The 16,710-nt window shown below is 44.2% G+C and overlaps 1 protein-coding gene across 4 annotated transcripts in view; it reads right to left on the reverse strand.

Annotated features, from left to right (window-relative positions):
• Positions 1-16,710, reverse strand: part of LOC134914279 (poly [ADP-ribose] polymerase tankyrase-1) — a 571,272-nt gene that overhangs the window by 185,198 nt on the left and 369,364 nt on the right. For all 4 annotated transcript variants that reach the window (XM_063920036.1, XM_063920037.1, XM_063920035.1 and 1 more), the window contains one exon: positions 175-266. In XM_063920036.1, the coding sequence (XP_063776106.1) occupies positions 175-266 (92 nt within the window). The remainder of the gene's footprint in view (positions 1-174; positions 267-16,710) is intronic.

Here is a 16,710-nt window from a genome sequence, read left to right on the forward strand (position 1 = left end):
ACAGTTTTACCCTTCCAATACTAAAAGATGGACTCAGTATTCATCTATAATAACTGCAGTTTTGCTAGGTCCCTCTTGATTTACGATACAGCGGACAAAGTTTTGGAGCAGAAAAAAAAGAAAAAGAAAAGAATTTACAGACTTATGAATCAATGTCACAAACAGTACACCTACTCTTTGTTTTTCTCATTGACACTGGCTCCTTTCCTCAGTAACAACTCAGTTATCTGTTTCCTTTTCGGATGCAAAGAGGCCACCGCGCAGTGCTGAAAAAGGTAAAATATATACATATTAAGCAAAACAAACAGAGGGGCAGATGTATTAAGCCTGGAGAAGTGATAAAGCAGTGATAAGTGCAAGGTGATAAGGCACCAGCCAATCAGCTCCTAACTGTTCATTTACATATTTGAGCTGATTGGCTGGTGCATTATCACTGCTTTATCACTTCTCTAGGCTTAATACATCTGCCCCAGAGTGTCTAAAGGCACATTAAGATTTTGCAGCTTTTAAATTTATGGTATCATCTATATCTTTGTTACACACTCCTAAGGCAAGCTTTCTACAACAGACACAGATGGAATCCTTCAGTCATTTATCAAATATCTGGCTCTCATACACAAAGCACTGAGCAACATGCAAGAAGGTGATCAATGGTAAATTATGCTTCTCTGAAAACAATTTCGATTTTATAACTGCAGTGCCAAGGATGAGCAATGCCTATGTCATCTGGGCGAGTAAGAAGCCAGAGAATAAATTGTCTGCTTGGTACACCAGGCTGAAACCAAGCATTGCCTCCAGGAAAAACTAAACTTTATGTTAGGCAATGAAAAGTCCAGCTCGCACAAGGAATAGATTGGGGAGATAAAGCATTTCTCATTTAGCAAGACAAAGGCATCTGAAAATGATAACATTCTGCATTCAAAGAAATAAAAACACGGTCACATTTTCTTTAGAATTATAAAATTTGTGTACAAGTGGAGAAAGGAGAAATGACCCTGCAGTATGAAAAACAAAGCCTGTAATAGACAACAGATGTTACATGATGAACAGTGGTGCTAGCGTTTTCCTTGGGTAAAAAAAATAATGAGACCGTCTTTTGGAGTTTTTACATGATAACATTTCAAAACAAGGCAGGTGACTTATCTGAGCCTACCAAGGCTGGTGTGAAAGGACAAAGGCATGCAATGATGTGGAAAACGTAGCTGTATGCATGGACGAACATCGTAACACCTATTAAAGTCTGGGAATTTCAAGTCATTTGTGTTTCATGTAATTATGTATTTTATTTAATGTCTAATCTATTATGGAAAATGTGTTTTCACTTTAAACAATTTAAAACACCCTCCCACATTAAAAACTGTTGTCTTGCGAAGAACGAAATGCGTTGTGCACGTCATTGTAAATCTTAGTTTGAAGCTCTGTGGGACCTCAAGATCGCTATACTTCATATAAAAACATCTGACAGTTGTTTGTACTAACAGTGTGCACCATTCAGGGCAACACGGTCAGTGCAAATTGTGACAGCGATCTTACAGAGCCTTTAGAGCTCCATTAGGACTTCAAGGCAAATTACCCTAAGTGACAATCTGTCGCAATTGTCCTTGGATATTTCACAGACTTTCATCTGTGCAGCATATTTATATTGTGGGTGAAAGGTATTTAAGGCGTATAATATGCGTATTGGGCAGTGTTGTCCTGTTGTCACTGGGTGAATTATTTAACGTTTTACTGAAAATATATATATGGCAATGAATTATATAACGCTCTGAGACAGCAAGCTTTGAACAGCTGGAGGGTGCACTATGTGATAAATAACTACTAGTAGTTAATTAGAGGAGGGACCTGTCATTATCAAAAATCTCCCTCTTCTTTAACAATCCCTGAGGCGCCATTCTTCTATCCAGGTAAAACTTAGACATTGCCGCAATATTACTTCATTTACTATTTAGGAATTCTTGGGTTTCATTTAGAGGCGTGTTCCCGCTAATTGGGGTTCCTTAGGATGGCTATTACCTTCTCACTCTTCTATTGGTGAATATATATTTCCGTTTTAGGCATTTGATATTACAATGTGAAGAAATGAATACCTGATATATATGCAGTAGCAATACACCCTTTATTAGTGCCTAACGTCATAGGAGCTTCAAACAAGCCGCTCGATATTTAGAAGATGTGAGTTTTTGTAACAAATTTTGCTCTATTTTGAACCATTATATGTTGTTTATTATATGTATATTTTGTTTAGTGATGTTAATACACGTTTGATTCTAATGAGAAGACAGCCTGCATCTATATCAAAACACAAATATTAACATAAAAAATATTTATTAGAGCTAGCGCAGTAATTTATCTTTGTGTTTTCAATAACTATCACTATGTAAAAGACAGTTTCACTTTAAACCATTTACCATCCCCTGACGCTTTAATAGCCAGGTTCCAGCACTGACCCTACTGTTGCCATCTCTGCAATCCACACAGCTCTTGGCTCTCAGCTCCCCAAACATCAGTGACACAAAGACAGGATTACGCCTGCCAAACACAGCCTAACATCCCTGACTTATTGTAATTCACTATATACGGATAGCACAAATACATTCTGCCAAACGCTGGCTAACATCCCTGTTTTATTACAATTCACTACACACTGGCAGCACAAATACAGTCTGCTAAAACATGGTTTTATTAGATTTCATATTAACAAAAAAAAAATAATCATATTTTCATCACAATATAGTACCTTATGGTAATGAAAGGCTGTGAGGACAGAACGGGAGAGATAAACCTCTCATTCTATCAATCGCCATGCAGAAAGTGGAGAACTAGGGAAACCTGCAGTTTGTATCAATGACCACTACAGCTCTGCAAACCTTCATTTAGGTATGTATTGTACTGTATCACAATAGCACTCCAAAGAGAGGAGGGAATGGGCAATAAATAATTCACAGTGGAAATGCCTTTTAGTACTGATGATCAAGCACTATGGGTCACACGGAAAAAGCAGACAGATCAGAATTTACAAGGACAAAGTTATCCAAAAGGGGAACATAAGATGTTCTACATAAGATTGTTGTTTTGGTGTTTTTCTTGGGGAACTCTGGAGCACCAGGTCTGAAATACATTGAAAAACTACATCTGACTCTCCCCTCCGATGACAGTGACCATGTCTTTATATATGACAGTATCATTAAACAGCATCTACTGGATTTACTTGCTTTTATTCTGGCTTTCTAAACTTTCTGGATAAGGGTTGTTTGGTATGGTATTTTATCGGTAACTTTGCTGCATTCAGAGAATATAGGCTACTGATGAAAAAGGACCTGCTGCATAAATCCGACCTTCCCCCCGCCATTTTTCATGTCAGTTTCTTTAAAATGCAGATAAATGGGTAAATGATGTGGGACATGTAAATTATGTTGTGTGTTGTATTGATGGGCAAGGTGTGGCGTTTCTTTTTTTTTTAAATTCAGTAATTTTTTATTGATAGTGTTTTACATATACAAAAAATAAACACATACAGCAGCTAAACCTGGCTCAACAAACAGGTCAAGTACAAAAAATAGTATATCAAAAACATCAATGACATTGGATTTACAGTATATCTGTTAAACAAGATATGACATGTAGCAGGCAACATATCGCATATATATATATAGTCAATATAACAATAAGGAGTCATTTCTAAAGCCTCCATGCTTCCAGCATCGCCCCAGAGCAAACAGGCATAATATCACATTCCGTATTAGCTACAGTATACATTACACAGGATACCTTCCCCTTTCCATCACGTCCCACCCACTCCAAGGGCTGACGTATTCCATCTATCCCATTTATTAGAGTATTTAACCAGCATGTCACTAGATCTAAACATTGCTCGTTCATGGCCAGAAACCTCGTTGACCAGAGCCCGCCAATGAGATATATTGGGTAATTCAGGGGAGAACCATTTTCTGGCTATCAAGACTTTTGCCAGAGTGGTTAAGCATAGTACATAATGATCTAGGACCAGAGAATGCGTCTATTCAAGGTCTAACCCGAACAGGCACAATCTAGATTTCATTACTGGCAATGATGGTTCTGGAAGGACAATATAATTCCAAACTGCAGCCCAAAATGGTGCCAACCTTGGGCATGACCATAATAGGTGCCAAAAGTCAGTACCCTCCCCATTGCACTTTGGACAGCAGGTATCAGAGCGAAGCTGTGCACTAAACAACATTACTGGGGTACGATATGTTCTATGTAAGGTATAAAAATATACCTGCTGATATCGAACACACGGGGTGGTATAACGAATGGATCCCAAAATCTGTATCCATTGTTCATTGGAGAGATCGCCAATATTACCTTCCCATTTAAGTTTCAAGGGGTCAAACAGATGAGAATTAACCTGCACATTCAATGCGGCATAAATCAGAGATATGTGTCCCCTGGACCCCAACGAAAGGAGCTATTTCTTGATTGGAGACACCGATATAGTTAAGGGGGCCGTACCCAGCTGCGCCTGCAGTGCATGACGCAGATGGAGGTAGTGAAAAAAAGCAGTATTAGCAACAGCATAGTCGCCACGTAGCCGCTTAAATGATTTAAGAATACCATTATCATAAAGCTGAGCAAATGTTGTAACTCCCATCCGCCGCCATAAAGTATCCGAGGATAGGGGCAGTAGCTACCTATAAGAGGCATTAAACCACAGGGGTGTATCAGTATCAATGTCTTGCCAGTCAAAAAAGGTGTGCACCAATCGCCAGACCAGAAGAGCCTGTCTAAGAATAGGGGGAAGACCAGAGAGAGTAGAGCCATATAGCAAAAAATTAAGTAGAGAGAGACTCCACCCATTCGGCATAGAACCCCAACAATGTGTCCCCACCTGCATCCAGGAGCCAACAAGAAAGGTAAACCAGCTGAGAGGCCAAGTAGTATAGTCTCAAATTAGAGAGGCCAAGACCTCCATCTAACTTGGACTTAACCAGGGCCTTCATAGCCACCCTAGGCGCCCCGCCTCCCCAAACAAAAGAGTTCAATACGCTGTCAATAGAGGAAAAAACTTTTTTAGGTATGTACACAGGAGAATGTTGCAGCACATACAGATACCTGGGTTGGACAGACATTTTAAATAAATTAATACGGCCCATCACAGTGAGAGGAAGCTTCTTCCACAGGTGAGCCTTCTTTTTAAAATTACGTGTCACAGGCTCCACATTTAACGCAACATAGTCCTGCGGACAAGGAGAGATCCAAATCCCCAAATATTTAAACTGGAGGGTCCACTGCAGCGGGCAAGAGGAGTCCGTCACATCAGGGAGAACACCAGATATAGGGTAGATATTGGACTTGTTCCAATTTATCTGTAAACCAGAATAAGTTCCAAAATGATTAACTAACTGCAACATAGTGAGTAACGAATTCCCAGAATCATTAAGAAATAAAAGCATATCATCAGCATATAGTGCGATAGTATCAACATGGCTTTCAACCTTAATGCCTACAATGTCCGGGGACATACGTATGCAACTAGCTAGCGGTTCAATGGCAAGGGCAAATAGGGCCGGAGAGAGTGGGCAGCCCTGCCTCGTATCCCTCTCCAGTGAAAAGGGTCGTGACACATGACCATTGACTGAAACACGAGCAGCTGGGGAAGAATAGAGCAACTGGACCCACCGAACAAATTTAGGACCGAACGCAAATTTATGAAGCACGTCCCACAGGTACCCCCATTCTACCAAGTCAAAGGCCTTGGCAGCATCCAGGGACACCACCACTGCCCCCGCCTCGGACCTGTCCCCTCTCTGCAGATGGCAAAAGAGTCTTCGGAGGTTCTGTACCATAGACTTCCTCGGCATAAAACCCGTTTGGTCACAGTGGACAATAGATGTAACAACTTTATTTAAACGAACAGCTAAAATTTTAGCCAAAATTTTTACATCTGTAGATAATAGGGAGATAGGGCGATAGGAGTCCGGGGAGGTGGGGTCCTTACCCGGCTTAAGAATTACTATTATTATAGCCTCAGACATCGAGGGGGGCAAAGAACCGTAGTCAAACAAAGTGTTAAATAGTTCAACCAAATAAGGGGTATAGAATTCTTTAAAGCGTTTGTACAATTCAATGGGTATACCGTCACACCCGGGAGCCTTATTATCGGGGAACGATGCTATAGCAGCATCTAATTCCTCAGTGGTGAATGGGGAATCCAAATATTCAAAAAGATTCCGGAGACAGTGGGGCAACTGTATATGGGAGAGATAGTCTCTCAGTTGATCCATTGTATAAGACACTTTAGACCCGTACAGCGAAGAGTAGTAATCAACAAAATACTTCAGTAATATCAGTGCACGAGTACTTCATAACACCCTGGGGATCACACACCTGTTGGACAGAAATACTACCCCTCTCTTCCCTAGATAGGAATGCGAGATAACTACCCCCAATCTCCGCCTGTGAGTATAGAGAATGCTTGGAGAACAATAACCGACGCTTGGATTTATCTAAAAGAAACGTCGTCCACTCCCGTCTGGCCATCTCCCAGCAAGCATGCAAGGAGGGGGATTTGTGCAAAATATAGTCGGCTTCTAATTGACAACAAATTTTTTCAAGGCGGGATTCCTCTTCCCTACTAGACCTTTTAATAGCAGCCACCCTTTTAATAAGAGAGCCACGGATTGAGGCTTTAAATGCATCATGCTTAACAGTAGGGGTAGGGCAGGAGGCGTTAAAATCCTGGAAGTCTCGCCAGTCAGCAAGCAAATCAGCTCCATCACCCATTAAGGACAGCCAGAATGGGTTAAGTTTCCAAAACAAGACCCCCCTGGGGAGACAAAGGATCTAAGACCAATAAGACAGGTGAATGGTCGGAAATCCCTCTGGGTAAGTATTTAATCTGAGTTACCTTAGGGGTCAAATCTGGTGATATGAGGGCCAGGTCAATACGGGAGAATGTATTAAAAGTAGCTGAATAGCAGGAGTATTGGCTCTCATGGGGAAACCGGACCCTCCAAATATCAATTAATCCCAATTCAGTAGTTAAATTAGAGAAGAGGGTAGGAGAAAGAGATGATAGATCAGTATGGGGGCTCTCTCGCCACCTATCTAAAGATAAGTCCATTACATTATTATGGTCACCAATACAGATGGTGGGAGTAGATGGTGACAATGCAACAAACGACATAGCTTGTCGCAAAACATCATTATTGTAAGGGGGGGAACATATACTGCAAGAATATGTAGAAGGGTGGAGTTAACGAAGGCTCTAAGAAAAACAAAGCGACCATACTGATCCACCCGACTATGATCTAAATGAAAATTTACAGACAGTACAGACACCCCCCTGGCATTTTGTGAAAAGGTAGAATGAAACAGCCATCCCACCCACGGTTTTTTCAGGACCATCGTCTTAACACCAACCAAATGAGTCTCCGAAAAGCAAATAAATTCCGCCTTATATTTTTTAGCTTGCGACAGGACCAATGCTCTCTTTATTTTATTGTTAAGGCCCCTCACGTTCCAGCCGAGTAGGTGAAGCCCCTCAGATGCTACCAACATTGAAAGACGTTAGACTGGAAAACAGGAGAAAAGAAGAGAAAAGGAGAATAAGGTGAAATGACACAATGACAGAGAATACCTCATCAGAGCACATGTAGATCAGAGCAGCAGGCGTACAAATACGCAAAAGAGAGGAAGAGAAAATGTTCGGAGCAATCGAGAAACACGGACGCCAGAACACCACCATGACTATAAAGATACATTGCACCCTTAAATCACCAGCAGTACTTGACCATAACAAAAAATACCAATATTTAAGCAAAAAAACAATAAAACAGCAACAACCCAACCACCCCCACCCTGTACATCCATCAGGAACCTAGATATACCTATGGGGGTCATTCCGAGTTGTTCGCTCGCAAGCTGCTTTTAGTAGCTTTGCACACGCTAAGCCGCCGCCTACTGGGAGTGAATCTTAGCTTATCAAAATTGCGAACGAAAGATTAGCAGAATTGCGAATAGACACTTCTTAGCAGTTTCTGAGTAGCTCCACACTTACTCGGCATCTGCGATCAGTTCAGTCAGTTTCGTTCCTGGTTTGACGTCACAAACACACCCAGCGTTCGCCCTGACACTCCCCCGTTTCTCCAGCCACTGCCGCATTTTTCCCAGAAACGGTAGCGTTTTTTCGCACACACCCATAAAACGGCCTGTTTCCGCCCAGAAACACACACTTCCTGTCAATCACATTACGATCACCAGAACAAAGAAAAAACCTTGTAATGCCGTGAATAAAATACCTAACTGCATAGCAAATTTACTTGGCGCAGTCGCACTGCGGACATTGCGCATGCGCATTAGCGACTAATCGCTCCGTTGAGACAAAAAAATAACGAGCGAACAACTCGGAATGACCCCCTATATCCCCAACCAAACTTCCCGTTACCTAAACTAAAAAAAAAACAACTAAATAGTAAAGGTCGTAAAAAGGGAACAGTTAGGAGTAGACACCCCCAACTACTATATCACAGCAAGGGCTCCCTGTAAAGGAGAGTGGCCAGCGGTAAAAAGACATACAAATAAACCTTCACATACAATAGTCAACCATATGAACTCTCACATAATTAAAGAAAAAAAGAAAACCTGAGAGAGAGAGAAAAAAACCACAGAATAAACTGGCGGTACAATAGGAGCTCCATTCAGCGAGGTGCACAGGGTCTCTGCTCCAGCCACGCCTCGGCCTCTCTCGGAGAGTTGAAGAAATGGGTAGAGCCCTCATATATCACCCGCAGTCTGGCAGGGAACAGCATTGAATACTGAATCTGCCTGTCCCTCAGCTTTTGTTTGACCTGAAGAAATTGGGACCTGGATTTCTGTACGTCCATAGCAAAGTCAGGGAAAACAGACACAGAGTGGTTATCAAACTGCAACGGACCGTGCAACCTGGCCAGGCGGAGAATGGCATCCCGATCCTTGAAGTGGAGCATGCGGGCAATAAAGGTGCGCGCTGGGGTACCAGGAGGGGGGGCCTGAAAGGGTAAACGATGTGCGCGCTCCACCGCGAATTGCGCACTAAAATCATCTTTTTTAAACACACTGAGTAGCCAGTCCTCCAAGAATTTTTCTGGAAGTGTACCCTCAGCTCGCTCAGGCAGCCCCACAAAGCGTACGTTATTTCTTCGTAAGCGGCCCTCCATATCCGACAACTTGGTTTTAATAGCAGCCATCTGGGATAAAAGGTCAGCGACACTATCCTTGAGTGGTGTAGTCACATCTTCAATGTCAGAGACACGTTGCTCTACACCCCCCACACGCTCACGCAGCCTTTGCATGTCATGACGAATAATTGAGATATCAGCCTGAACCTGGCCGATCTTGTCCATCACCCTCGTCTCAGACGTATTGATGGCTTGCAGAATTTGCTGTATGGATTGCATAACATCAGTAACAGAGGTTTCCTCCGAAGCGTGCTGTGGTGAGGGAGGCGGTGTAGCCTGGGTATGCGGGGGTGTCGGCCCGTGTGGATTTCTAGCAAATCTTTCCAAGCGCGCAGCAGTGGCAGCAGCATTGCCGGTTTTTCCCATACTACTGCAGGAGGAATAATCGCTCCAGGAAAAAAAGAGTAAATAAGCACAAAGAGAGTGGCAAAGTCTTATATAGTGAAGCTTGGAGTACAGTAGCTGCTTCAGGGAATTAAGAAACACAAAATGCACCCCTGAGTGCGATCAAACAGGATCCAAGATAAACAGGGCACAGTCAGTATTCATAGAAGGCAGTGCAGCACATCAGAATTGTAATCCAAATATGTTGAGAGAGACTCAACCAGCCCAATGCAGGGCCCAGGCATAAACATATATACTGCAGCACACTGGGTGGGAAGCAGCAGGCCTCTGTAATTGCCAGCTGCAGTTAATAATGGAGCATGTGTCCCAGCACCACAGAGAGGGGAGGGGAGAGTACCTTATGCAGGGAGAGGTCACAAGTAGGGCAGAAGGCGCTGCTGCGGGCCGGGGAGGTCCCTCCACAATGTCCAAATCTCTGCAGGTACAAGGCGCACAGCGGCGCCAGACGTCTCAGGGGGTGCAGGAGAGGTTCACACAGCAGCAGATGAGTGTGAATTCCAAAAACACCGGGGTTAAGGATGGGTTCAAGGATGAAGAATAGGGAGCTACAGCAGCCTGCTGCTTACTCCATGCTGTGCCAGGCCACGCCCCTCCAAGGTGTGGTGTTTCTGAACAGGAGTTGCACGTGTACTTTTCTAACTATGAACAAACTTGTATATAAACACTTAGAAATCACCATAAAGACATCTCAAATTTGGTTAAAAAAAAAAACGCACCAAACACTTTTATTTGTAGAAGTACACATGCTGGCAATCATTCTTCCCTCATTTATAAAAGTGGCAAAAGTCAACTATTTGACACCAGCTGACTGCTTCCATACGTTGGCTATGGCCACTAACCACCTTCTACACGGTTATACTACAGTATCTAATTTACCATTTTCCGTTCAGGATGATTTCCTGGCTGCTTCACACAATTCACAGAGCGTTTACACGTGACATTTCCGTATTGCCCGTGACTTGCCATGCGTAAGAAAACTGCACGAGTATCAGTAGTGCTTTTTTATGAAAATATCACACAAAAGTCATGTTACAGTAATGCGGGAATTCACACTACGGAATTTGTGGCTAACTGAATTTCAGCCATAGACGGTAACAGAGACTTGGCTAGATGAAAGTCATGACTTGGGCAGTGGAAGGATACAGCAAGATAGAAAACACAGGGAAACCTGTTAAACCTTTAAAAGACCTCCACAATGAAAAAACATGTGACCAATATGATAATGTAAAGCAAGATTCACACAAAGTGGGCAGGACAACAGCTGCGGGGTGTAGAAGGGATTAGAAACATGTGGTCACTGCAAACAAATGAACACTCTGAAGAGGAGAGCAAAGTATTTCCTACGTAACACATCACCTACGTAACACAACACCCTCTATCTATATATATATATATATATATATATATATAAATAATATAGGTTTTCAGCAACATAAATATTTTTGACGTAAAGATACCATAGAGTTGTATGAAAAACCAAGGAAATACAAATATTTTTTGTTACCATTTCATCAAAGTGGCACCGTGATAAATAGGCCTGTCTAAAACACTATTTACCCGCTTTTTCATTTATTATTAAGAAAACAATCATTCGGCAACTACTCCATAACTTTAGACCAGTCACTGAGAAACTAGCATTATTACATCAAGTTCAACCATTGCGTTAAAAATGTCCAATACATCAAGTTTACTATTTTATATAGTGTTCTGGAAAAATGTGAATTACTTGTTGTGTTATACTTATGTGTAGAGTTACATAGAGAAACAGACATCAGTACTGTTTGGGTAACTAGGCACTCAAGTGAAATATAACTGCAAAGGACAGAAGAGCAAAATAAGATCCTATAACTATGCAGGCATCAATTATAACATATCATTACAGAACAAACATGTAGCATGATATTAACCACTATAATAAGCAATGTAAAAACCTATGATATAGCGGATTATTATTAGATTATTGCAAAGGAAGTTGGTTTTATGTCAGAAAGGACCATGGATGAGTGACATTATGTATTTTAATTAACACTTAATTACTGGTGCCTTAAGCAATGATCTTGGTTTACCTAATAGAAGCTCGACCCTGGAAAAGTTGTACACAGAACTATTTTGGAAAGGCCACATTTAACCAGCTCAGAAAAGCACTGAAGCGCATAGATTGCTTTATAGTGTATTCTTATATGAAAATCACAGAGACCCATACCAAATGAATTTCTACAGCTGGTTTCAACAGTTAAAGGGATAACAATAGGCTTACAGTGATCGCGCTGAGCCCAACAAAAAGTGGGTCCCAGGGACCCCTCACTTTTAAAAATTGGGGTCCTACCTGTCCTTTTCCGGGTCCCATCGGAATCAAGGTTCTTATTAATGATTCAAATCTAAAACCAGAGATTTGGACACTACAAAAGTGTTGCAACGGGGTAGGGGGTGACGATGCTGCTGGACTGTTTAGCAAACAGGACACTGCACCAGATCTGTAACTAGACATTTTGGTGCCCTCTGGCAGAAAGTGAATTGGTGCTCCACCACCTACATGAAAAACAGTGGACATTGCGGGGCGAAGGCGCGCAGCAAAAATTTAGGGGCGTTGGTTCGTGGGGAAGGGGCGTGGTCACATACTAGTGCCAATTCACATTACACCACAGTAATGCCGCTTATACATACTGCACCATATAGAACCTCCTATACACACTGCGCCAGGCAGAACCTCCTATACACACTGCGCCAGGTAGAACCTCCTATACACACTGCGCCAGGTAGAGCACGTTATACATATTGCGCCAGATAGAGCACGGTATACACTTTGGACAAGGTAGAGCACTTATACACATAGGAATATGCTGATAATAAGATTTTACTTACCGGTAAATCTATTTCTCGTAGTCCGTAGTGGATGCTGGGGACTCCGTAAGGACCATGGGGAATAGACGGGCTCCGCAGGAGACAGGGCACTTTAAGAAAGAATTAGGAATACTGGTGTGCACTGGCTCCTCCCTCTATGTCTCTCCTCCAGACCTCAGTTAAGGAAACTGTGCCCGGAAGAGCTGACAGTACAAGGAAAGGATTTTGGAATCCAGGGTAAGACTCATACCAGCCACACCAAATAACTCGTGATAAACATACCCAGTTAACAGTATGAACAACAACAGAGCATCAGATAACTCTGATGCAACCATAACATAACTATATACAAGTATTGCAGAAGAAGTCCGCACTTGGGACGGGCGCCCAGCATCCACTAAGGACTACGAGAAATAGATTTACCGGTAAGTAAAATCTTATTTTCTCTAACGTCCTAGTGGATGCTGGGGACTCCGTAAGGACCATGGGGATTATACCAAAGCTCCCAAACGGGCGGGAGAGTGCGGATGACTCTGCAGCACCGAATGAGCAAACACAAGGTCCTCCTCAGCCAGGGTATCAAACTTGTAGAACTTTGCAAAGGTGTTTGAACCCGACCAAGTAGCTGCTCGGCAAAGCTGTAATGCCGAGACCCCTCGGGCAGCCACCCAAGAAGAGCCCACCTTCCTTGTGGAATGGGCTTTTACTGATTTTGGAGGCGGCAATCCAGCTGCAGAATGAGCCTGCTGAATCGTGTTACAGATCCAGCGAGCAATAGTTTGCTTTGAAGCAGGAGCACCCAGCTTGTTGGATGCATACAGGATAAACAGCGACTCAGTTTTCCTGACTCCAGCCGTTCTGGCTACATAAACCTTCAAAGCCCTGACTACATCTAGTAACTTGGCATCCTCCAAGTCACGAGTAGCCACAGGCACCACAATAGGTTGGTTCAAATGAAAAGATGACACCACTTTTGGCAGAAATTGCGGACGAGTCCGTAATTCTGCCCTGTCCATATGGAAAACCAGATAGGGGCTTTTATGTGACAAAGCCGCCAATTCTGACACACGACTAGCCGAAGCTAAGGCCAATGGCATGACCACCTTCCACGTGAGATATTTTAACTCCACGGTTTTAAGTGGCTCAAACCAGTGTGATTTCAGGAAACTCAACACCACGTTAAGATCCCAAGGTGCCACTGGTGGCACAAAAGGAGGCTGAATATGCAGCACTCCCTTTACAAACGTCTGAACTTCAGGAAGAGAAGCCAGTTCCTTTTGAAAGAAAATGGATAGGGCTGAAATCTGGACCTTAATGGACCCCAATTTTAAGCCCAAAGTCACTCCCGACTGTAGGAAGTGAAGGAAACGGCCCAGCTGGAATTCCTCTGTAGGGGCATTCCTGGCCTCACACCAAGCAACATATTTTCGCCATATACGGTGATCATGTTTAGCAGTCACGTCCTTCCTAGCCTTTATTAACCTCATCCGGAATACCTTTTTCTGTTAGGATCCGGCGTTCAACTGCCATGCCGTTAAACGCAGCCGCGGTAAGTCTTGGAACAGACAGGGCCCCTGTTGCAACAGATCCTGTCTGAGAGGCAGAGGCCATGGGTCCTCTGTGAGCATTTCTTGCAGTTCTGGATACCAAGTTCTTCTTGGCCAATCCGGTACAATTAGTATTGTTCTCACTCCTCTTTTTCTTACGATTCTCAGCACCTTGGGTATGAGAGGAAGAGGAGGAAACACATAAACCGACTGGAACACCCACGGTGTCACTAGTGCATAAACAGCTATCGCCTGAGGGTCTCTTGACCTGGCGCAATACATTTGTAGCTTTTTGTTGAGGCGGGATGCCATCATGTCCACCTGTGGCAGTTCCCAACGACTTGCAATCTGTGTGAAGACTTCTTGATGAAGTCCCCACTTTCCCGGGTGGAGGTCGTGCCTGGTGAGGAAGTCTGCTTCCCAGTTGTCCACTCCCGGAATGAACACTGCTGACAGTGCTTTTACGTGATTCTCCGCTCCGCGAAGAATTCTGGTGGCTTCCGCCATCGCCACCCTGCTCCTTGTGCCGCCTTGGCTGTTTACATGAGCCACTGCGGTGATGTTGTCTGACTGAATCAGCACCGGTTGGTTGCGAAGCAGAGGCTCCGCTTGACTTAGGGCGTTGTATATAGCCCTCAGTTCCAGGATATTGATGTGCAGACAAGTCTCCTGACTTGACCACAGACCCTGGAAATTTCTTCCCTGTGTGACTGCCCCCCACCCTCGGAGGCTTGCATCCGTGGTCACCCGGACCCAGTCCTGAATGCAGAACCTGCGACCCTCGAGAAGGTGAGCACTCTGCAGCCACCACAGAAGAGACACCCTGGCCCTGGGGGATAGGGTGATCAGTCGCTGCATCTGAAGATGCGATCCGGACCACCTGTCCAACAGATCCCACTGAAAGGTCCTCGCATGGAACCTGCCGAAGGGAATGGCTTCGTATGACACCACCATCTTTCCCAGGACTCACGTGCATTGATGCACCGACACCTATTTTGGTTTTAAGAGGCCTCTGACCAGAGTCACGAGCTCCTGAGCCTTCTCCGCCGGGAGAAAAACCTTCTTCTGGTCTGTGTCCAGAATCATGCCCAGGAAGGGCAGACGCGTCGTAGGAATCAGCTGCGACTTTGGAATATTCAGAATCCAGCCGTGCTGTTGCAACACTTCCAGAGAGTGTGCTACGCTGATCAGCAACTGCTCTCTGGACCTCGCCTTTATGAGGAGATCGTCCCAGTATGGGATAATTGTGACTCCTTGCTTTCGCAGAAGCACCATCATTTCTGCCATTACCTTGGTAAATATTCTCGGTGCCGTGGACAGACCAAATGGCAACGTCTGGAATGGGTAATGACAATCCTATACCACAAATCTGAGGTACGCCTGATGAGGTGGATAAATGGGGACATGAAGGTATGCATCCTTTATGTCTAGAGACACCATAAAATCCCCCCCTTCCAGGCTTGCGATGACCGCTCTGAGCGATTCCATCTTGAACTTGAACCTTTTCAGGTATATGTTCAGGGATTTTAAATTCAATATGGGTCTGACCGAACCGTCCGGTCTCGGTACTACAAACATGGTCGAATAATAACCCTTTCCTTGTTGAAGGAGGGGAATCTTGACCACCACCTGCAGAAGATACAATTTGTGAATTGCAGTTAACACTGTTTCCCTCTCGTGGGGGGGAAGCCGGCAGGGCCGTCGGTGAGGTGGCATCTTCTCAAAGTCCAGCTTGCATCCCTGAGACACAATATCTATTGCCCAGGGATCTAACAGGGAGTGAACCCACTTGTGGCTGAACTATCGCAGGCATGCCCCCACCGGGCCTAGCTCCGCCTGTGGAGCCCCAGCGACATGCGGTGGATTGTTGTAGAGGACGGGGAGGACTTCTGTTCCTGGGACCTAGCTGTGTTGTGCAGCTTCTTTCCTCTGCCCCCGCCTCTGGCCAGAAAGGACGCACCTCGGACTTTCTTGTTTCTTTGTTCTAAAGGCTGCATTTGATAATGTCGTGCTTACCTAGGCTGAACATCAGAATTACCAGCTATAGCTGTGGAGACCAGGTCCGAGAAGCCTTCTCCACACAATCCTCAGCCTTCCATATGCCTCTTAAGTTCACTCGCTGGCTTCTGTCTTCTGGCTCTGCGAGGGGGACGGCGGCGCGGCTCCGGGAACGGACGACCAAGGTTGAGTTCCTGTGTTCGATCCCTCTGGAGCTAATGGTGTCCAGTAGCCTAAGAAGCGCAACCTATCCGCAGTTAGTAGGTTTGCTTCTCTCCCCTCAGTCCCACGTAGCAGAGAGTCTGTTGCCAGCAGATCTCTCTGAAAATAAAAAAATCCTAATAAAATACTTTCTTATTAGCAAGCTCAGGAGAGCTCACTAAAGTGCACCCAGCTCTGACCGGGCACAGATTCTAACTGAGGTCTGGAGGAGGGGCATAGAGGGAGGAGCCAGTGCACACCCATAGTCAAAGTTCTTTTTAGGTGCCCTATCTCCTGCGGAGCCCGTCTATACCCCATGGTCCTTACGGAGTCCCCAGCATCCTCTAGGACGTAAGAGAATTAAGATTTTACTCACCGGTAAATCTATTTCTCGTAGTCCAGCCGCAGAATGCGCCAGCTGAATTGTGCTACAAATCCAGCGAGCAATAGTCTGCTTAGAAGCAGGAGCACCCAGTTTGTTGGGTGCATACAGGATAAATAGCGAGTCAGTTTTCCTGACT

The sequence above is a fragment of the Pseudophryne corroboree genome, chromosome 1 (assembly GCF_028390025.1).
Source record: "Pseudophryne corroboree isolate aPseCor3 chromosome 1, aPseCor3.hap2, whole genome shotgun sequence".
NCBI lineage: Eukaryota > Metazoa > Chordata > Amphibia > Anura > Myobatrachidae > Pseudophryne > Pseudophryne corroboree.